This window comes from Larus michahellis, chromosome 1 (assembly GCF_964199755.1).
Source record: "Larus michahellis chromosome 1, bLarMic1.1, whole genome shotgun sequence".
Lineage (NCBI taxonomy): Eukaryota > Metazoa > Chordata > Aves > Charadriiformes > Laridae > Larus > Larus michahellis.
Genome location: NC_133896.1, coordinates 164157677 through 164175302, shown reverse-complemented (window position 1 = coordinate 164175302; position 17626 = coordinate 164157677). Strand labels below are relative to the sequence as shown.

Here is a 17626-nt window from a genome sequence, read left to right as displayed (position 1 = left end):
ATTGCTGGTCAGATCCCTTTGAGTCCCAGCAGTGTAGCCAGTTTCCCTCAAGTCTGCTTATCCAGTCCTCATCTCCCACATTTTCCTCAAGGACACAAGAGGAGATTGAGTCAAAGGCCATCCTAAAGTCTGAGCATACAACATTTGCTGCCTTCCACTTTCTTGTCCACAGCGCCAGAGTCACTCTTGGTAAATCCATAGGGGCTGTTTGCAATCACCTTGTCCATCATGTGGCTGGAAATCACTTTTAGGAGATTTGCAGTATAACTTTCCCAGGGACAGAGATGAGGCTTCTAGCTACCTGAATCCTCTTCTTGCCCTCTTTAAAGATGACATTTGCGTTTTTCCAGTCATCGGGAACCTGCTCTGATCACCACAATGTTTCAGTAGTAGTAACATCAGACATCTGCCTCAGCACCTTGAGGTGCATCCCATCTGGTCCCGCTGACTCCTGTATGGCCAGTTGGGCTCAAGAGCTTCCTAACTGTCCTCCTTTACAGCAGGTGTTGCTCCAGTCCTGCAGGAGGCCCAGGGCCCTGGGAGGTCTGAGGGCAAAACTAACCCATGAAAACTGAGGCAAAAAAGGCAAACAATACTTTGGCTTTTTTCATGTCCTTAGTCACTACGTCCCTTTTTCCACCAGACAGTGGGTCCACATTTTTCTTAGCCACCCTTTGGCTGTCCCTTAATGTGTCAGTCATATTCTAGTATTGTTTCATAGATAACTTCTCTGAAAGACCTGCGATACATGAGCAGCATTTCCATGTAGGTACTCTAAAACAAGGCATGAGTAATGCATAGAAAATTCTGAAGGCAACAGAAAAGATTAACTGAAATTTTCCAAGTAGAAATACAGACTTCTATAATGACAGTTGAGGGTGAAAGTTTTAAATTAATAGGAATCACTTTTCATCCAGTGGATTTACTTGTAGGAGTGAGTTTCACAAAATATTTTGAAGGGCACTAGTTTTGACATTTAAAAAAAAGGTACCTGAGTGGATATTTGTGTAATACCTATTTATACTAGATGTGAACTCTGTCTAAAAAACCAAAACCTAATGTTTTTGGAGGTGTACATCTTTGCTGCCTATGAACTTACTGGTTTACGAGAAATGGTCCATCACTAGGTTTCCCTCAGCTCCTCTGCATTGTCGGGTACCAAGCAGTGTCAGACACTAGACTTTGAATTACAAGGGTGACTCCCCTGGACCAGAGTCATGTTTTCTATGGTCTCTGTTGACATTAATGGTGAATATTAACATTTAAAGAACCTTTTAACATTCTCTAATCTCTTTTAAAAAGGCACTTGCAGTCATGGGAAATTCCTTTTTGTACTTTCCCATCTTATGATTGAGTGCAGTTTTGCATGTGAAATCTCCGTGTCTGAGTCACTATTTATCACAGGAGGAATAAAACCTGAAAAGCATGCCATAATTTTGGTACTCCCTTGGGTAATTTGTGAAGAGTAGAAAGAAATAATTTAAAATTACTTTTCTAGGAGGGCTAAAGATATTTTTTCTTTGTTTTTCTTCTCTTCACTTACAAAACCTGATTTACTTCAGTGAATGTTGCCTACAATGGAACGCTTCTGATGAAGAATTATTTTTTTATGTGGCACTCTTGTAGCTGTGCCTATCAACTCCTACAACTTAAATAATTTGAATTTATTTTAAGAATGTGTTGTGTGTGTTTATACACGTGGGGTTTGTTTATGTAAGAATGATTCTGTGCAAAATTGAACATTTTTCAGTAGTTCCTGAGTTAGCATTCTCTATACATCCAAACGCATCTGACTGTGTTAAACAGATGATACTAAAAATATTTCTATAATGAAACTGTATTTAAGTCCTCAGAGAGGAAGCTTTTCAGCAAGCTGAATTTCAAATATAACAAACAAAATGATAATGAAATGCTCTTAAGCCACAGACCATTAAACGAGTAAAAATAATATTTGAAGGGGTTTTTTCGTAGCTGTGGGTGTTGCATTTGGCAGTTATTCAGGAAATGTAAAGTTTTAATATTCAGACCATCATTTCTCACACAGTATTACTCCTATCAGTAGCTCTTCCTGAAGGGAAATGTATTTTTGAGTGAATGCTTCAAGTTATTTAGGTCCTGGTTTGTGCTGTTTGCAGAATTCCTGCCAAGTATAATAAGATCCCTTTTGTGTAAAGGCCTGTGGAAACTGCAACTCTTGAAAGTTTTAATAAGCTGGTGAGCAGTGAAAAATTACCCCATGCAGCATCCAGCACCTGCCAGACACAAAGCAGCACAGATGATTTGGCTGGAGAAGACGTGCACTTTGCCAATAGCCTCCCCCTGCAGCTGGCTGCCTGGAGGTCACCACCACCGCAGCTCCACCAGTGGAGCAGATTGTGTCTACCTGAAGTGACCTCGTTTTCTTCCCCTTCTCCATCCTAGGAAATATTTTTCTTCCAGAATCTCCCACACGCACACCTTTGGCATTGGTTCTGCTGTGGCCTCTCCTGTTGTTCTTAATACATGGTTTAGTTTTCTGGATGTTTTGTCATGAAGAACACAGGTTTTGTATCTGGGCATATGAAATGCTCTGGTTATGTTCAGAGGTTCAATCTAGGTGTCTGGTCATTGTAAAAGGTGCTTGAGTTATGAATTCTACAAAACTGCTTCCAACAAGAGTTTAGAAACTTAATAAACATCTTGTGCTGTGATTAAGGTGAGGACCCTAAACAAAGTTAGTTATTTGTAGGACCATGGAATTCACTGGCAAAGGGAACTAAATCAAATTGTCAGTATTCCCATCTTAAATACTGCAGTCTGTCGGCAGTCCTCTAACACCTAAACCTGTGTGAATATGAAGCTTAGCTTCATAAGTGAAGTGGTTTCTATGACCTTTTAGGATATATATAATCCTTACCCTTTGTCTGCTTGGATCAAAGGAGTTTTGTTCTGATGCAGGAGACTACTGCTGTTCTTTTTGTGTTCTGTATTTTATTTTATAGAAACAGTGTGCTATTAGACTAAATATGTTGCCTTCTCCGCTGCCTCCGATCCTAAACATTTGGAAATAAGATACTTTTTGTCACCTGTTTCTTCTTTGCAAGGATATTTGCCAAAGACTAATGGTTCATTATTTGCTAATGAATCTGTTATCCTGAACACCACAAGTTACCTAATCATTGTTTACCAAAAAAGACCTTTGCTTGCAAGATGGTATTACATTTTGTTAGTTCTGTACTTAGGATTGATTACTTTTGATTGTTTTACGCTACTTTTGCTACTATCATTCTCATTAACCATCTCTATCTTTCTTTTTGCAGCTTGGGTCCTGTGTTTGCTCTGTTCGTACCATTTTATTCCTCCATTCCAAGAGTGCAGGTGACACAAGTATTAGGCCACTTTTCTATCACAAACAAGACACTGGTCTATATACTGGGTTTACAGGTATGGTATGTACTTGCTTGTTCATCTTTTAATGAATTACTAATGTAATAGTATTTCTGTATGTTCGTCTATGAATTTTGATGCTTCCACGTGTATGATTCCACGGGTGTTTAGCTAGTGACTGTCCCATCAACTAAAACACTGAAGAACATGTGTTGCTAATATGCATTTCTGTATGCTGAAATGGTGGGCAAGCGATCTATTTTTCTGGTGTCTTCTATCTTGATTGTCTTGCACAGGAAAATATAATAGACAACTCTATAATTTTTTTTTTTTTTGTAAACTACGTGAACTAGATGAAAATAGATGAAACTTGATGCTAAGGCATATTTATCTTTCACCTTTCTAATTTGCTTATATTCTTGGTTTTGTTTATTTTCCCCTTGTCTGTTAGAGCTCAAACAAAGCTATAGAATACAGTACTTTTCTATGTTAAGACTCCTGGTAAATGATAAAGATTTTGGCTGAATTCCACTTTTATATAAATAAATATTATTTGTATATCAAGCATTACCATGTTACAGGTAATTTTAAATAGTGTAATGTAGAGCACAGCAACATCATGTAGTATTATGTTAAATATGAGTGGAAAATACAGGTACTTGATACAGAAAAAAAGAACAAAAAACCCCAGTAGCCTAGAAATGAATGGACATTCATGTCAAACCTGAATTATGAAACAGGAGATGTGCAAACTTTTGAGAAATTATACTCATTACATATTCCAGGGACACAAAAATAGCTCTAGCACTAGCAATGGAAAGCACCATAGTTATGTGAAGTGCGGTAGAGAGTATTTTAGAATGAATGGTCAGTTTCAGAATACTGACTCATGCTCCACACGAACATTTCATTCATGCAGTTTGCTGTTCAGCCTTTGGACTCCTTCCATTTCTGCTCCAGCAACCTTGTTGTCTTGATCGTATGGAAAACTTGTTTCCTGTCTTCCAGACCCATCAATATCACTATTATTCCAGTCTCTGGGAAAGCCATAGCATTGTCTGAGCTCTTTTCCATCGTGTCCTTTGCCTTTGGCTTTCATGCACACACCGCCTCCGGTACAGATCACTGCTCTTACTAATCACTGTATCTTCGCTGGATCTTTCCCTGCTGCGTACAGAACGGTTGCTGCCGTCACACAGCGGCTGAGGGAAAAATCATTTGCTTTTTCCTCATTTGTAAACTCTGCCCTTACCTCAAGTCACTTTTTCCATAGTCAGAAGTGTAGAGGGAAGGTGTTCTCGTGATCCAGTCAGCATCATGCAGAACTATTTTAGTAACCAGTATCAGTCTAATTTTCAGACTGTTTTCCCAGTTGGTAATAACCTTCTCCAAGTGATTAATCACATACTTTACTAGAAACAATGGGTTGCCCTCTTGGCTTATCAGGATGTTTTTTTAAAATTCACTTCGACCTGTTTCTGTGATTTCATGTCGACAAATATACCACTGGGTGAGAACTTAATTCCTTTAATTTTGATGCTCACGTTTACTCTCTCCGTGACTGTACATCTGAGAGCTTCACTTGCACTGCCTGCCCTGCTTGGAACTCTTCTCCTGTTGCTGCTGAGTCATTTCCTTTGCTTCAGTCTGTCTTTCAGACTTGTTTTTCTGTGCAGCCTATAACTGACATCCTGTTATAGTTAGTACGCTATATGAAAATAAAATGCATTGTTCTGTAGAAGGAGAACAAGTGTTGGATCCCTGTGTTTTTTCCACTTCTGCTACTTCTGGACTACATCTTTTTTAATGTTAAACTGAATTTTCACAGAAATAGATGTCTGACTTCTCCCGTTGTCATGATAAGTACATAGCCTGTATAATATTGCAACGTAGTAGCTCAGACAACAAAAGCTATGTAAAATTAAAATTTTAAATCAATGCTTTTGTCTTCTAGCTCTTAACCTCTGGTTCCTACATCTGGATTTTAGCCTTAAGTGGATTGGTAAGTCTTACTGTTTTAAAAATCGTGTGTTGCTTAAAGCACTGTGTTATGTATACAATCAGTGCGGTATATTTGGAACAGAACTTACTGAGTAATGTTTTTACTTGTAATGGTAAGTAGGAAGTTTTCATCTTTAACGTCCAAAGGTGTAAAGCACTGACTGGCTGGCCAGTGATAAATAGACAACAAAAGTCCTGGTTAACGTTTGCAAGCTGCTGCTGCTCTCTGACCCTCTAAAATTAATTTTACTGTCGTGGATATAGCTTTAAGCCCACAGCTGTAAATGAGACTATTGAGGAAATGGTAGAAATGTTTACCTTATTTCTTTTTTCCCAGTTTGCAGCAAGCCTAAAGGTTTTATTCCAGGAAGCAGCTTTTAACAATTCTGCCCTGAGAATTTAATTATGTTTTGCTGTTCTCCTAGGACATCCGTAATATAGCTGTTTCTCACTATGACAACGGCATTAAGAGTGCAAAATCACTTTCTTCACACTGGTCAGATAAAGTCAGGTGTGGTCTGTCTTTTTCCTATCTGACTCTGTTCTTAGCACTAAGGCACTTAGTGCTAAAACAGATTGTACTAAATCTTCCAGATTGTGAGGTACTGATAAGCTACTTTTAAAATTTTACAAACTTAGAAGGAGCTCAGACTCTGATTTCTTGGCCCGAAATACTGTCTGCTTTTACAACAGTGAAAGTGCCACCTCTTCCAAAGCAGTTCATTGTTAGGTCGATGCAGTCTTAAGAAGAACTTAAATTGTGCCCTTGCTATTTAGAACCTACTAATTTGAATTTGCAGTGAGCTCAGGGTGAAATGCCTGTTGACACTTCACATATTGCAGGTATAACTCAGTAGTTTGGGCTCTTACCGTTTGCATTGACTGTTCCAAAATATTCTGAGCTCGCAGGATAACTAACAGGAGTGACGGAGCAGTAAATAGGGAAATCTGCTCAGGAGTTTTGTCTGACCATAAATATCGATGCAAACAGTGCAGCTTACAAACCAGAATTTCTCTCTCCTGGAGAGCAGCCTAAGCCTCTGTGCCCGCCTAAGGACCTGTGACTTCCTCCAAACGCACTACCCTTCCTGTTGCTCTTCTGGCACTTTTAATAGCCCTTCCTTTTGAGCAGGTGTTCATTAGAGAGGGAAGGAAAGGAAAGGAAAGGCATTTTAATTCTCTCTTTCCCGGTGGCAGGAACAGTATGTATGCTTGATTAAACAGACGTAGAAAAAAAGGGCTCAAATTTTTTTTTTTCAAAATATATTATGTGGTTCTCTCATTCCCTTTTAATGAACAGTTTTATTCAGATGTATAATGCAGCTTTCTTAGGATTCTTTTTCATAAATGACATTTTTTTAATTGCGGGTTGATAGTATGTTTTACATAGGTCTAAATCCATAGAAATAAATTGATCTTCCTCTGTGTCATAGGAAGGCTTAAACAAATCATTTGAATTTTCATATTGCTTCAGTCAGCGTAAATTAAGTCATCGATGATGATGTGTTTTCAGTCTCAATTTTTTCTGCAGCAAGCAGAGAGCTGCACTGTGCTGTTTCATAGTAGGTGCTACAATTTGGAAAGAAGTTCAGGTTATGAATTTCAGCCGTTTTTTGCACAGCATATTTGTCGCACTTCTGTGAATAGGAAGTCTCTTTTTCTCCTCTGTTGTAAATGATAATTTGGCATCTTTTGAGAAAACTTGATAAAAGAGTAAAGTTGCACGTGATATTAAATAATCTGAAGAAGGGTATGAAACACTATAAAGGTACCTTTTAGCACTACAAGTGTAGATACTTGATAACATATGTATACGTACAATTACAGAAATACGTAGGTTGTCAAATCAATGGTAAATCATTCTGACAACCTATGTATTTTTGTCATTCTTACTGCTCTTCACATTTTCTAGCATACTATGTCTTTGTTGAATCAAATTTTCATGTATTTGTACAAAAAGGCTGAGGAAATGTCAAGTCAGCTAGGTGTGATATTTAGTCACTAGTTCATTGCTTGTTAGACACATCGGTGTATTTTTAGCTCTAAAGATCACTTAGACACTCATATGACTCTATATGATGCTGTTCTGCAATTTAGCTTTTGTTGCACTTCTGCTTATGTAGAGAATTAAAATGGACGGTGCCGGCACAGTTTCTGAATTGTTGTCAGTTTCCACTTTCTCTTCACCATGTTCCCAGTTTAGGTTTATTTAAATTCTCACAATTTATAGTTTAATGTGTGATCAACAATTAATGTAATGTAATGTGTAATCGCTAAATGCGATCTGACTTTGCAGGTATAAGATGTGGCACTGGAGATTGATTTCTGTGTTCATCCTCGCTAATGCTGTTGGACTTCCCTGTGAATTCCAGGCAGGGTGTACAGCAACTGGGAATTCTACCGCCTTGAGTTCTTGTTTTCAGTGGTTTTGAGCGATGCAGTCATCACAGAAATGTGTGCCTGTGTATGTGTTTGCATGTGTGTATGAGTCTACGTATGCAGGTAGACAATGATGTAATGAGCCTGGTGATAGGGGATTTTAGACAATTTGTAGTTTGACGCTGGATCGTTCTCAGTTACTGACATTACAGCATGAGTTTTGTTACTGGAATAGAAAAGGTCTGCTGTGTCTGTCTTCGCCGTAAGGTGTATCTTCCTAGCTCTCTAATTTTGAATCAGCATAGGAACATACTCTTAAAGGCAGCTTCCTTACTCTTCAGATGAAACTGGAGTACTTCTCAATTATTGTTCTTTTGGTACGTCAGTATCAGCCTGGTAATTTCAGTTGCTGGTGTGTTGTATAAAACATGCTGTTTAAATACATGTTTATTCACAAAAAAGGGAGAATTTAAGAAGTAGACTGTAAACAAATTCACAAATCTGATGTAATCAGTAATCTGTAATGTTGTTATAATTTATGAGGCTGGTTTAGTTTCTTGCGATTTGTTTTGCCAGGAATATACCGTACTTGGTACATACAGTCTAGATTTGTTTCTTATGATAAGGGTTTTTTTATGTCATAAAATTAGGAAACTTCATATTAGAGATGCAGATGTATCATGCAAGTCATACGATTTCCATTTGACTTTAAGCTAGAAATTCTTCCAATAGTTGTTTACAGAAGTGCTTCCATATGATGCATATCACTCAGTTTAGTGAAGGCCAGAAACAGTTTCCCTACTATTTTTTTTTTTTCTTTAAAGCAGTCAAAACACCTTAGGAAATGGTATCCACTTGAATGTTTCACTGGACGCATACATATCAACCAATCTTCTCTCCTTCCCCCCTCCTCACCCCACTCCCCCCTTGAAAATCTCTTGGGTTCTTAGCTTACATTTCTCATTGCTATACTCTTGCAGGATTGAAATTTGAGGGGCACATCAAGGCTCACTCAGGCATAGCTACAGCATACCTGCTTCAAGCAGTAAGCTCAGGTTGGTACCAGCAGATGAGATGTGCCTACGGGGACATGCATTTCCCTCCGCTCATCAGTATAATGTTGTCGTCATACAGATCACATGCCAGGGTTTCTGCTAACCATGTAGCTAGGTCTGTATTTCATCCAGGAAAGTTATTTTTCAGGCCTTTTCTGTGATTTTGCTGTTGTAGACTCTTCTTATCTAGTGTCATTTGTTTGCAAGGTGACCTGCATTGCATAAAGTTCAAAATTTGGAATGAAGTCTTCTGTGAGCTGCCTTGAACTTGTGTAGAGTTCCGTTCAAACTTTAGGAAGCTGAAATTGTCTTAACCTCACAAACGCTGAAGTTTGTAAAACCCTGTTTACTTTGCAGATCTCACCAGGCCAAAATCAATTTTTGCAAAAAATGCAAAATCTGCATTATTTCTGTACTGCACTGTGATTTACTTTTCTCAGGTTGTATGAAAAGTTGCACTTGTTATACTTCAGATATTGGAAATCTATACAGAATCCGTAATTTATAGCATGTACTTTAAAGACTTAAGTAAGGTTAAGATAGTTCAGCGTTGAGTGCTTAGTTTTAATTTCAGTTCTGATTTTTGTCTGCCTTAGTTTTTATTCATGATTTTGAATTTCCTAACTTGGTTTTACACAGACTACAGATATCTGTTTGCTAAATGCCGAGGAGTGTACTTTGGATTGTTTTGAGTTCTATTTGTTAAAAACTTTATTCATCCTTTCTGTTTCCTATTCGTTTGGCTGAAGCCTTTTGCTATAGTGAATTCCCGTTCATGATACATCAGCCTTTTTAAGATAAGATGTAATTGGGCTGGGGACCAACATACTTAAACCAGATTTTCATTTTTTTAGTTCTTGTGTTAAAAATAACATTATGTAGTTGATATCAGATCAGATCTAAGAATAGTTGATTTTCTTGTTGTTCTTCCTCTTCCACATCTTTCTTAAGTGATTTTAAACAGTCCTTACTCTGAATTATTTTTGTTTTTAAAAAGGTTTTGAAGGGAATATAGAAACATTTGTATTACCCCCCAGTGGAGTATTCACACTTAAAATATCATGCCTTCTACATGCTTAAAATTAGTATTAAATACGTGCTGACTTTATTGAAGAGAATCTTTGATCAGAGCCTGATAATGTAGTATGCAGTTGGTTTCACATTCATGTCCTGCCATGCGTCCTTCTTCATCCTCACGTTAATATGGGTAAGTCGAAGATGTCCTCCAGACTTAGTCTTTTGTAGATCTGTAGTCAACATCAAAGTATGATATTCCTTGAATTCTTTGTAATTGTGTAATTATAAATGGTGATTCAGATAAGTCTACTTATATCTAGTTAAATGTAGTAGTGTTGTGGTAGTGTTTTGGTGACACAGAAGAGGGTCAGTATAATAGGAATGAGTTTGGATAATTTAAAAAAATAGATCAAGGCTATTCATTAGTTGTTTCATACACTGTTGATTTATAGCCAAGTAATATTTGAATTGGGACTTCAGGACAGATAAAAATCAATGACTTGCAGTAACTGAAATCACATTTTTAATTCATTCTTTTAAATTTGGATTTATGAAAAGCTATGGTGAAAGCAAAACTTATTAGAAGTATGAATTAAATAAAACAATATTAAGAAATAATTAAATTATGTGTTACTGTTTTAAACATTGTTACTGTGTAAAGTAAAATCCAGTGCACTAACAATAACATTAATAGCCTTTAAAAAACCTCTGATTGCTATTTTTTCATCTTCAGCTTGTTTTCACCCAAAAGCCTTGTAACAGACTACTTCACAGTGCATTTCTGACTTGAAAAATTGACACAAAAGGGGGGGTATCCCTAACAGTATCTTTTAAACTTTAAATAGGTTTATAAGTATATTGTAGCCTTCTCATTGATTTTTTTTTTTTTTAAGTCTTTAGTTTTGTGGAAACATTGGATGATCACAGGGGAACATATTTTTATCATAATCAGTAGCAAGAAGCATAATTTTTAGAAGAAATAGCTAAGAAAATTTAAGTAAATCTGAGAACATAGATTATTTAAAGGTTTGCAGCTGCTGTCTTGTCTTTAACTGCAATTGGTACATAAGCTTCTGTTTTGAAATGAGTGTGCCTGGTTGGAGTTGGAACTGCCCCTGGCTGTACAGCTAAGGCTGAGCGTGTGCGCAAGGTGCGGTGAGCCAAGATGTCATTTTCAGCTGATTACCCAGTGTCATTGACCACACCATCGAGAAATCCCATTAAACACCCCATGGGTGTTGCTCTGGAGATACACGGGGCTGCTCTGTATAGAGCTGTGCCTGCTGCGCCTACTTCGTGGGCTGGGCTTTCCAGCTCAGGCTAGAGCACTTGCATGGGTCCTGTTTTGCCTGTCAGCAAAGATCCTATGTACATACCTACACCCGTGTAACAAAGTGCTATAGAGGTCTTCAGTCTGCAGCTAGATCATATTGCATATTACTGTGGATTATGTTCTAAAAACGGCAGCAAAAGGTTTTATTGTGTAAAAGATGTGAATGAAAATATTGACCAGGATACAACTTCAAGACCTAATACTCCAATTAAAGCACCAGTCCTTTTTGGATTTTATGGATAACCTCAGCTCTTTTTCAGGAAAGTTTGTAAAGATGCAGAAAGTATAACCAACACTTTTGATTTGTTTTCTTTTTTCTTCTTTTTCTTGGCAGTGTTTCTTGAAGTCCTAGCCCAAGAAGTAAGGAGTTTTGAGGGAATGTCAGTTTTCCTAGTAGTAAAACAAGCTTTTAATCCTTGAGCAAACTACTGCTTCAAAATCCAAAAGAATATCCCAAAGGCTTAGAAATAATGAAGGAAACTTTTTAAAAAATAATAATAATTTAAAAACCCACAACAAAAAACCCAACCAAACAAAAACCATAAAACCTGATTATGATTTTAAGACAATCTAGGTAGTGACTTTTCAGAACTTGAATTGTGATTTCTGAATATTTGGCATTGGTTTTACAATATTTGTATCAGTAGTATTGCTAATACCAGTGAGACTACTCACTTACTAAAAATTCTGCATATGCTGAAGTATTTTCCTAAATGAAAACGTATATTTTATGTGTAACTGATGTGATACTCTTTTGCTCATAGTACTGCCTACCAAAGTCCAAGTGGGAAGGCAGTTCACAGAATCATAGAATCACTGGGACTGACATCTAGTCTAACACCCTGCTCAAGCAGGGGCACCTAGAGATGGTTTCCCAGGACAAAGCCCAGATGGCTTTTGAGTATCTCCATCCAAGGATGGACACTCTACCACCTCTCCGGGCAACCTCAGCACATAGGTTGTGAAGTGCATAGCCTGAAATAAGAAATGGGAAAGCAACAGAAGAACAGAGATTGGGGAATGAAAAAGAGGCATTGTCTGTTTGTCTGTCCTAACTTTAGGACAGGTGCAGATACCCATATGTAAGCTAACAGATGCGCTGTATCCCACCCAAAATTAACGTGAGGTACCTACGTGTGAGCAATGGTCAGTTTACAGTTGAGTGACTGTAGGTGGCTTAATTTGAGATGAATGTTTCTACATTCTACTGACTGTATTGACTTGATCTCCTTTGTGGTGGGAACTTAAACACCTTGCTGATGTCTAGACAGCTACATGGAAACACATGACAACTTACTGCTCAATCACTTAAAGGTTCTGGGAAGAAAAGTAGTTGATCCATCTGGCACACGGGGCATGTTAGTGTGGAAGTGAGGTTGTAATTGTTTGGGGAGGAGAGAGATGCATATTATTTTCAATTCTGGAAGAAGGAGAAAGTAAGTAGTGGGAAGGGAGGGGAGAAAGTAGTAACGTGTCAGAAGATACTTTCTCTTTTATATCCACGGCTTCTGAGATCCTGTAGAAAATTTGATTTTAGTTTTCCATTTGTATTTCACTTCAAAGTCTTCAGCTTCTCTCTCAGATTTGAGGAAGAGTTTGTGAGCCCAAAATCTGGTCTACTTTGTCAATTGTGCCAACTGGTTCAGTAAGAGGTAGATTGCTTCTGTCAAGTTTTTCTAGCCTATACATGAACACCGTCATGGCTGCAACGTTACCATTGTTTAGAGAGGGAATCCGTAGAGTAATTCAGCTGTGTGTGTACTTTGGAGACATCTGCCATAGGATGAGTCACATCTTAACAGTGCCTCTTTCTCTCTGTTGACTATGAAATAAACTTTAAACAAGCAGCTTATATGTAGGCTTTTAAATTACAGATGTCTACGTTGGGGAAGATAAATCCAGTCATGATCTTTCATGTAAAGAGGTTTGGTTAACAATATGATAACGATCACCTGCAGAGCTCTAGCAGAGACCCGTGGGAACCTATCCTTAGGTCACAAGTTAAGATTAGATGTACTGTGCTGAAATGGCAGTACAGTCATACTTGCCCATACGCAAAGAATGACTGAGATCTAGTAATGATTGCATCTGACCAATGAAGTTAGCATTGATGGACTCCAAAGGAAAAAAAAACCTGGGAAATTTATGAACCCACTCAACTGGGAAGGAAATTGAATAGAATTCATTTATTATTATTATAATCTTATTTTTCTATCAAACTAACTATTGCAAAACGCTGTTTATACTCTTAGTGACTATTTCTGCAAATAAAATTGCAACAAAATAATCTGTTGTGCCACAAATACATTGCAGGTTATAACTACAAGTTGAAAATACATGTGTAGTGATTTTATTTGTTGAGTGGTTTTCACACGATCTCTCTTGGTGTGATAAACGTGCTTCTCTAAACAAGTTAAGTACAGAATCTTGACACAAACTTAACCCCTTGTTTTGATTCTAGTTGTATAGAATTCAGAACATACTGAGGATAAAGCAGATAAAATAGGTATAAAAATGTCACTTCATTTTAAGAATACTGTTGTTTCATAGAATCATAGAATCATAGAACCATAGGGTTGGAAGGGACCTCTGGAGATCATCTAGTCCTACCCCCTGCCAGAGCAGGGTCACCTAGAGCAGGTTGCACAGGAACGCATCCAGGCAGGTTTTGAATGTCTCCAGAGATGGAGACTCCACCACCTCTCTGGGCAGCCTGTTCTAGTGCTCTGCCACCCTGAAAGGAAAGAAGTTCCTCCTCATGTTTAGGTGGAACTTCCTATGCTCAAGTTTGTGCCTGTTACCTCTTGTCCTGTCACTGGGCACCACTGAGAAGAGCCAGACCCCATCCTCCTGACACACACCCTTTAAGTATTTGTAAGTGTTGATAAGATCCCACCTCAGCCGTCTTTTTTCCAGACTGAAGAGACCCAAGTTCCTCAGCCTTTCTTCATCAGAGAGGTGTTCCAGTCCCCTAATCATCTTGGTAGCTCTCTGCTGCACCCTCTCCAGCAGTTCCCTGTCCTTTTTGAACCGGGGAGCCCAGAACTGGACACAGTACTCCAGGTGCGGTGTCACCAAGGCAGAGTAGAGGGGGAGGATGACCTCCCTCGACCTGCTGGCCACACTCTTTTTGATGCATCCCAGGATGCCATTGGCCTTCTTGGCCACAAGGGCACATTGCTGGCTCATGGTCATCCTGTTGTCCACCAGGACTCCCAGGTCTCTTTCCACCGAGCCTGCTCTCCAGCAGGTCAGCCCCCAACCTGTCCTGGTGCATGGGGTTATTCCTCCCCAGGTGCAGCACCCTACGCTTGCCCTGGTTGAATTTCATAAGGTTCCTCTCTGCCCAGATCTCCAGCCTGTCCAGGTCTCTCTGTATGGTGACACAGCCTTCCGGTGTGTCAGCCACCCCCCACCAGCTTTGTGTCATCAGCAAACTTGCTGAGGGTGCACTCTATGCCCTCATCCAGGTCATTGATGAATATACTGAAGAGGACTGGACCCAGTACTGACAGTCGTTCACTCTATCCCCTCATCCAGGTCATTGATGAATATACTGAAGAGGACTGGACCCAGTACTGACAGTCGTCACTGACCTCCAACTAGACTCTGTGCCCCTAATCACGACCCTCTGAGCTCTGTCTTTCAACCAGTTATCTGTCCACCTTACTGTCCATTCATCTAACCCACTCTTCCTAAGCTTCCCTATGAGGATGCTGTGGGAGACCGTGTCGAACGCCTTGCTGAAGTCAAGGTAGACCACATCTACCACCCTCCCCTCATCTACCCATCCAGTCATGTCATCATAGAAGGCTATCAGATTAGTCAGACATGATTTCCCCTTGGTGAATCCATGTTGAGTACTTCTGATAGCTTTCCTTTCCTCCACATGCCTTGAGATGATGCCCAGAACGAGCTGTTCCATCATCTTTCCAGGGATGGAGGTGAGGCTGACCGGCCTGTAGTTCCCCGGCTCCTCCTTCTTGCCTTTTTTGAAGACTGGAGTGACATTGGCTTTCCTCCAGTCCGCAGGCACCTCACCTGTTCTCCAGGACCTTTCAAAGATGATGGAGAGTGGCCCAGCAATGACTTCCGCCAGCTCCCTCAGCACTCTCGGGTGCATCCCATCGGGGCCCATGGACTTGTGAATATCTAATTGATCCCTCACTCGATCCTCCTCAACCCAAGGGAAGTCTTCTTCTTTCCCCATTACTTCCCCCAGTGCCTGGGACTCCTGAGGGCTGGGCCGAGCAGTAAAGACTGAAGCAAAGAAGGCATTCAGTAACTCCGCGCTCTCCACATCCTCCATCACCATGGCTCCTGTCTCATTCAGCAGTGGGCCCACAACTTCTCTGGTCTTCCTTTTGCTTCCAATATACTTGTAGAAGCCCTTCCTGTTGAGCTTGACATCCCTGGCCAGGTTTAATTCCAAGACGGCCTTGGCTTTCCTTGTTTCATCCCTGCACGCTCTGGCAGCATTCTTGTAATCCTCCCAAGGGATCAGTCCCTTCTTCCACTTACTGTGAACTTCCTTCTTCCACTTGAGCTTTTTCAGAAGCTCCCTGATCAGCCATGCAGGTCTCCTGCGTCCCTTGGCCAATTTCTTGCCGGTTTGCTTTCAGTTTGTTGATATCTGAAAATAGCAAAGTCTTGAATACACGTCATGAATATATTTAAATTATTTAGAACAAAATAATTGGATATTTGCTGATATTTAATTCTGTCAAGTTGTCACCATTAGGTGAAATAATTTTCAACATAGTTTTCTACACCAGTCTGCCTACTGTTTATTTGATTTCCTTTTTTAATGTTAATCAAGTACAGTGATTTCAAATATTTCAGTTAGTAGTGAAGCATATGTGTCTTTGTCGTGTAAAATATTCGTGAGCTCCCAAGTTGTGGTTCACCTAATCTAAAAGAGAAACTACAGCTACTTCCTTTTTCTAAAACGTGTACAACTTTGGAGGGACATGAGGGAAGGAGAGAGGAAGTTGTGCTTTCTACAGGGGTGGGAAGAGGTTAGGAAACTTCAGAAGGACCAGTAGTAAGCCATGATGTTAAGAAACTGAAAAACTGTGAGCATGCTTTTTTCTGCAGCATGCCAGACAGTTTCTAGCATACTCCATTTCCTCTGCTTAGCATTTTGCCTGATATGATATGGTGGGTGAGGTTGTAGGTTATGATGGTATGACTACAAGAAAACAACTAAGATCCATTTTACATTGCCAGCCAAAAATTCTCCATTCTAACAATGTGAACTTAACTGCAACATCTTTCTGCGGTAACTTTTTAGAGCCTAAAATACTCTGGAGGCTCGTCTGTTTGGGCATTGTAGCCCTTTAACCTGATATACAGTGTTGAAGTTAGGATATAATGAGGTCATCTTACCTTCATTGAATAAACAAAGTTGGTCTACTTTCTTAAACACTAGAAATTCACTACATGTCTGTAGAAAGTTACTTTATGCTTTGTCAAAGCTTGGGTTTTTTAAAAATGATATATATCAAGTTCTACATATGAACCAGCCAAAGAGGAAGTTCTTTGGAAATACTTGACATTAAGATGGGGGTATGACACTAAACCAGACTGAATCACGAGACCTATTTTAACTACATATGTCTCCATTCTGGGTTTATTGGAAATATGCAAATAGGTATCTCTTCCTCACTAGGTGGAACTTCTTGAAAATTTGTTACAACTGAGCACAGCGTTTAAAGTTTCTTGTACTTCCATCTAATGGCTTTATATTTGGAGCAGTAAATCAAAGGAGAGAAGGGGAGCGGCACTGAAATCCTAACAGATGTGGAGGTAGGAAGGTGGATTGCCAGTGTACACTTGGTGCGCTTCACAGCCCAGTCTGTCCTTCCATCTGCTTATACTTGTGAAGATCTGCAGTCTCACACAATTGCCCTGAACAGTTACTGGTGCACAATAAGTTTCTTGGCAACTATATGTAGAAGATACACCTCTCTTCTGCTAATCTCACACAATTTTGTCTTATTCCTTCACCAGGTGCTTTTTATTTTAGTTTTTACTGTGAATTTTATATTGTCAGACTTCTTGGCTTCCTGCTCTGCAAGCACAGAAGTCCACACGTTTTGGTTACACAATGGGTTTCTGTCTAAGGCAGGACAAGGAGGGGCCAGGACACTAGTTTGGTGTTGAGGAGCAGCAAGAAGAGAGAGGACCGCCCACTGCAACTGGTGCATTGCCTATAGACCAAGCGTGCTACTCCAGTGAGCTCAGTAAGGCTAGGAGGGCAGGTAGGAGCCGTGTGTATGAGTCTCACGAGCAGTGCTAAATGCCGTCCTCCATTTTAGCAACGTCCATAAACTTTTAGCCTTACAAAGCCTTTTCTTCTGATTAAATGCTCTGGAACAACTTGCTCTCTAAAACTGCCAGAAAGGTTGTAACGAGGTGGGTGTTGGTCTCTTTTCCCAAATAGGACAAGAGGAAACGCCCTGAAGTTGCACCA

At 39.5% G+C, this 17626-nt stretch overlaps 1 protein-coding gene across 4 annotated transcripts in view; it reads left to right on the top strand.

Annotated features, from left to right (window-relative positions):
- UBAC2 (UBA domain containing 2) overlaps positions 1-17626 on the top strand; it is a 104550-nt gene that overhangs the window by 64139 nt on the left and 22785 nt on the right. For all 4 annotated transcript variants that reach the window (XM_074562314.1, XM_074562304.1, XM_074562295.1 and 1 more), the window contains exons 5-6: positions 3300-3423; positions 5321-5368. In XM_074562314.1, coding sequence (XP_074418415.1) covers positions 3300-3423; positions 5321-5368 — 172 coding nt within the window. The remainder of the gene's footprint in view (positions 1-3299; positions 3424-5320; positions 5369-17626) is intronic.